The 4,814-nt window shown below is 49.8% G+C and overlaps 1 protein-coding gene across 1 annotated transcript; it reads right to left on the bottom strand.

Moving 5' to 3' along the window:
- Nucleotides 1-115: 115 nt before the first annotated feature.
- Nucleotides 116-4,740, bottom strand: LOC6504849 (probable RNA-binding protein 19). Its single transcript, XM_001966411.4, has 4 exons — nt 4,576-4,740; nt 2,207-4,518; nt 2,023-2,145; nt 116-551 (listed from the first exon to the last, which is right to left on the bottom strand). The coding sequence occupies exons 1-4, from the start codon at nt 4,609-4,611 to the stop codon at nt 203-205; spliced, it is 2,820 nt and encodes a 939-aa protein (XP_001966447.1). The 5' UTR covers nt 4,612-4,740; the 3' UTR covers nt 116-202.
- Between the last annotated feature and the right edge of the window lie 74 nt (nt 4,741-4,814).

Below are 4,814 nucleotides of genomic sequence, written 5' to 3'. Positions count from 1 at the left end.
TGGTGAGAGAGTTTTAATTGAGAGATTGTAGGGGTTATGGGATGGAAGAGTGGGTCAGTTTTCGAGAGAATCTATTTCAAGTTTGAAAATCAACCAAATGATAGCCAGATTTAAGTTTTGATTTAAAAAAAGTATAATTTATATTACATAACGTCTACTTTATACATTTTATTCTTGACACTAAGCTGGAGAGGGACTACTACTAGTCCTCCTCCTCATCATCCTCCTCGCCCGGAGCCGGCAGCATATTGCCATCCACGTCGAAGAAGGCCTTTCGGCTCCGCTTGGCATCCGTCGCGGCCTGGCTCTGGCCAAACTTGGCAGCCGTCCGCTTGCGCAGCTCCTCCACATCCTGTCCATCATCGTTGGCACTCCACTCCAGCACTAGACGGCGACCGTACAAATGGGTACTGGCACTAATGGCCTCGAAGGCTCGCTTCGCCTCCGCCTTGTTCATGTAGTCCACGAAGCCGAAGCCTCTGTGGGACTCGCCGCCAGCTCCGGAGGTCGCCTTCTTGGGAATTCGCAGGGATTTTAGCTCGCCAAAGGCCCTGAAATACAACATTATCCGGAATCTCATCGTTAGTAATGTCCACAGACACTCTCTACCAAATCGCTGAAGCTCCAGCGCGCTCGGAGATTCTGCTGCACGATGCTGGGATCTCGAACCATAAGTCGTGTGAAGTGCACCGCTAAAGGATCTGACGGATAGTGCCCCAAACATAGTCGTCGGAAGGGACCGATTTCCATGCCCCCACATTGTACCCATTTTCGGAGGGGGTTAACCAGGAAAATTAAAAAAAATCGGATCGAAAATTGAGTTTCTTGGTTTAGATGCACGATTACGGAGAATTTAACCACAAATCGATAAAGGTATTTTACTCGAGGATCGGACAAATATTGACTGAGTTATAGCTTTCGGAAGGGGGACTGTTTTATCATCCCCATTCTCTAAGGGGGTCCATCAGAAAATTTGGAAAAAATCGGCTCCAAAAATTATTTTCTAACTTTTGATGCAGAATTACGGAGAATCGATCTAGAAATCGTTTAAGGTATCCCGTTTATCGGATCGGATGGATATTGGCCAAGATATGGCCTTCGCAAGAGCCACTATATAGGGTTTCTTGATTTTCGAAGGGGGTCCATCACAAATTTTTGAAAAACTCTGATCGAAAATGTAGTTTCTAGATTTTGATGCAGAATTACGAAGAATCGATCTAGAAATCGTTTAAGGTATTCCGCGTTACAATCCGATCGATATTGGCCAAGATATGGCCTTCGCAAGGGTCCCATAATGATAAGCCTGGGTCTCCCCCATTTTCGAAAGGGGGTCCACCAGAAAATTTTGAAAAAATCGGATCAAAAATTTTGTTTTTAGGTTTTGATGCAGAATTACGGGGAATTGAACCAGAAATCGATTGAGGTATTGCGCTCAAGGATCAGACGGATATAAGCTGAGATATAGCTTTCGGAAGGGTGAATTTTTTATAATTCTGGGGGATCCCCATTTTCAAAGGGGGTCTATCAGGAAAATTAAAAAAAATCAGGTCCAAAAATTTGTTTCCAGGGTTTGATGCAGAATTACGGAGAATTTATCAAGAAATGTTTTAAAGCATTCCTTTTGAAAATAGGACCGATATTGGCCAAAATATGGCCTGCGGAAGGCCTACTTTTTCAGATAAATGGATTCCCCCATTGTCAGACCCCCAAGATCAGATGGATATGGGAATATATAGATTGGGGCAGGTTGTTAATACCTATAATATTGTGGGGAATAATCTTATTCAGCTCTTCTATGGACCTCCCGGCATGTTGTGTGGGGGAGACTATGCGGGAGATCTGTTTGGTTTTCTGTCAGGATCTATCTGGAACTTCAGGATCTATCAGGAACTTGACCATTTAACGTAAGATTCTAACTTTTCTTAGCTTATATCCCGAATCTCTTACTATTTGCTATATTCCCGGGTGCTATTTTCGAGCCATACATCGGATAACCGAAAACTACTTTGGTCTTGTACTCACTTGAATATATCCCGCACTTCGTGGTATGTGGCCTGGAAGGGTATGTTCCTAACGAGGAACTTGGTGCCAGTTTGCTTCTTCTGGGCAGTGAGGCGTCGTTGGGCTCCCTCGTTGTCCTGGCTCCTGAAAGGACAAAGATGAGTAAGAATTAAAAAGTTGGGATCTCCCAATAGGCTGGACATACTTGAGCACTCTGTCACTGCGCTTGATCTCCACAGGATTGCCGTCGATGTGGGTAAGCTGCATGTTCTTCAGGGCATGCTCCGCCACGGCCGCCTTCTTGAACTGGATGAAGCCGTAGCCGAGGGAGTGTACATTCGAGGGGTTCTGGGCATCCTTCCGCACGGCTATCTCCAGGGTGTGAATGGTTCCCAGATGCCGGAAGTGCTTCTCAACGGTCTCCTTGGTGGTCTTGAAGTTAAGATTCCGCAGGAAGAGAGTGGTGTCCGGTTCGGGTTCATCGTGAGCGTCTTCTGGTTCGGGTTCCTTTGGCTTCTCTTCCTCTTCCTCCTTCTCCTGCTCCTCCTCCTTCTTCGCGTCCTTCTTGGACTTGCCTTTGGACTTGGACACCTCCTCCTTTGGCTCGCTCTTGGGAATTGTCGGTTCCCCACTCAGGGTCTTGGTGAAGACGTGCTCCGGCGCCCATTCCAGGTAGAGCGGCGCCGTCTTGAACTTGCTGTAGGCCAGCTTCTTGAAGGCGTGCCTCGCCTCGGAGGGATCACAATACTCAATGAGGGCCGTAACGCCGCTGGGAGGGAGTACGATCCTGCCAATGGGACCGAAGCGACTGAAGATGGGCGTCAGCTCGGCGACCTCCGTGGCCGCCGGAAGATTCTTGGCCAGTATCACAGTGTTGGAGCGCTTCTTGGCTGGCTCATCGAAGGCACTCAGCCGCACGCCCTCCTCCTCCAGGAACCGCTTCATCTCGACCACGATCTGGGTCTCTCCCAGTGCCAACCGAACGGCGGCGCCACTGCCACCACCGCTGGTGTCCAGGATCTGCTCCTTCGAGGTCTTAAACTGCTTGGCCAGAAGATCTGCCACTGCGTTGGCTCCCAGGAAGAGTGTATTCCAGCCAATGGGCTTCTGGGCATTCTTCTTCAGCTTGAGGGCCTTCTTCTCCTTGAACGAGAGACTGGCATCGTTCTCGTCGAGGTCATCCTGGGGATCCTTCTTCTCGATGTCCTTTCCGGGCAGCAGGTGCAGCAGCCGACCATGGAAGTCGGTGCCATCCAGGGCGTTGAATGCTTTGAGGGCGTGCTCCGGCATCATGTAGGTGACAGTGCCGAAGCCCTTGATCTTGCGGGTCAGCTTGTCCACGGGAAGGCTCACCTCCACCACAGGACCGAACTGTTCGAAGAGCTTCTGCAGCTCCTCCTCCGTGGTGGTGTACGCCAGGTTCCTGAAGAATATCCGGCCCGATTCCGAGATGTCGTCCTCTTTGGAGAGGTTATCCTGCTGCTGTTTCCATTTGGCATTTCCGGAGGATTCGGGACCCACCGCCGGCACTGGCTGACCCGCTTTGCTGGCCTTCGTCACCTTGTTCTTCTCGGTGAAGTCGGAGAAGAACACCTGCTTCCCCTTGATGAAGCTCTTGTTCTTCAGCATCGCCTTGGCCATGTCCTTCTCCGTCTTGAATCCCACGTAGCAGAAGCCGTGAACCTTGCCGGGCAACCGAACGGAATAGGGCTTCTGTGGCTTGAAGAATTTGAGCACATCCTGGCGCTTCGTGTTGTACGGCACATTGTGGATTTTGATGGTGAACAGTTCCAGATTGGATTTGTCGGCTTTGGTCTTCTTGGCGGCCGGAGTTTTGGCTTTCGCTTCAGAGGATTTTCCCTCCATCAGCGACTTCATGTACTCCAGATCGCTGATGGGCTTCACGGCCAGTTTCTCTGCCTCCTCCTCCTCCTCGTCGTGGTCATCGTCCTCCTCCGCATCGCCTGCATCGGCATCCACGCCACTGTCATCTCGGCCAGCTGGTGATTCCTCATCCTCCTGATCGTCATCATCATCCTGGTCGTCATCTGCCTCTTCGTTCAGTGCCATGTCGTTGCCCCACAAGGTGCGCGTCTTGTCGTGCGCTTGCAGGAACTCTTGGAACTCGGGATCATCCTTGTGCTTGCCCAGAATCTCGTCCACCTTGTTCGTCTTCTTCTCCTTGCTTTTCTTCAGCTTCTCCTTGGCTTTCTCCGCCGCCGCTGCTGCAGCCTCTTCCGCCTTCAGCTTATCTAGGTTCTTCTTGCTGTCCTTTGCGTACTTGCTCCATGACTGGGGCTTCGCCTCACTGCCCAAAGCGGCGCAGGATTCCACGCGAACGCGGCTGGTTTGGATGCAGGTGTTGTCGAAGTGTTTGATGGCCGCCTGTGCCTCATCCTCGGTACTGTAGCCAACGAAACAGAATTGCCGAAACTTGCCATCCGGTGTGTACTTCAGCTGGAGATCAGTGATTGTCCCCTGAGCCCCAAAGATTTGGCGCAGTTTCTCCTCGGTGATCTGCAAGTGCAGTGCTTAGGTTATTTCAATTCATTCCATGCGAAATACAATACTCACATGCTTGGGCAGCTGTTTTACTATAATGCGCGACATTTTTCCACTATTTTCCTCGTTTTTGCGCAAAATTAATAGACCTGCATTTTGTTTACGAATCGCACGCGGCACGTGTATTTGCAGTATGGGCAGTGTTGGTTAACTTTGAAAACCAGTATATTTCGGTATTTCGATGTAACTATCGATTAAATAGTCACGAATGTATCGGATTAATACCAGAAACAGTGACAAGTATTTTTAAC

This window comes from Drosophila ananassae, chromosome XL (assembly GCF_017639315.1).
Source record: "Drosophila ananassae strain 14024-0371.13 chromosome XL, ASM1763931v2, whole genome shotgun sequence".
In the NCBI taxonomy this organism is placed as follows: domain Eukaryota; kingdom Metazoa; phylum Arthropoda; class Insecta; order Diptera; family Drosophilidae; genus Drosophila; species Drosophila ananassae.
Note: the sequence above shows the minus strand (reverse complement) of the source record. Positions and strands in the feature narration are given on the sequence as shown.

Bases quoted from the DNA above. Each gene is read 5' to 3' on its own strand.
- LOC6504849 (XM_001966411.4), bottom strand. From the start codon at position 4,611: ATGTCGCGCATTATAGTAAAACAGCTGCCCAAGCAT. The intron at 2,146-2,206 runs GTATGTCCAGCC...TTGTCCTTTCAG, and splicing joins CGCAGTGACAGAGTGCTCAA to GAGCCAGGACAACGAGGGAG. The intron at 552-2,022 runs GTGAGTACAAGA...GTTGTATTTCAG, and splicing joins GAAGTGCGGGATATATTCAA to GGCCTTTGGCGAGCTAAAAT.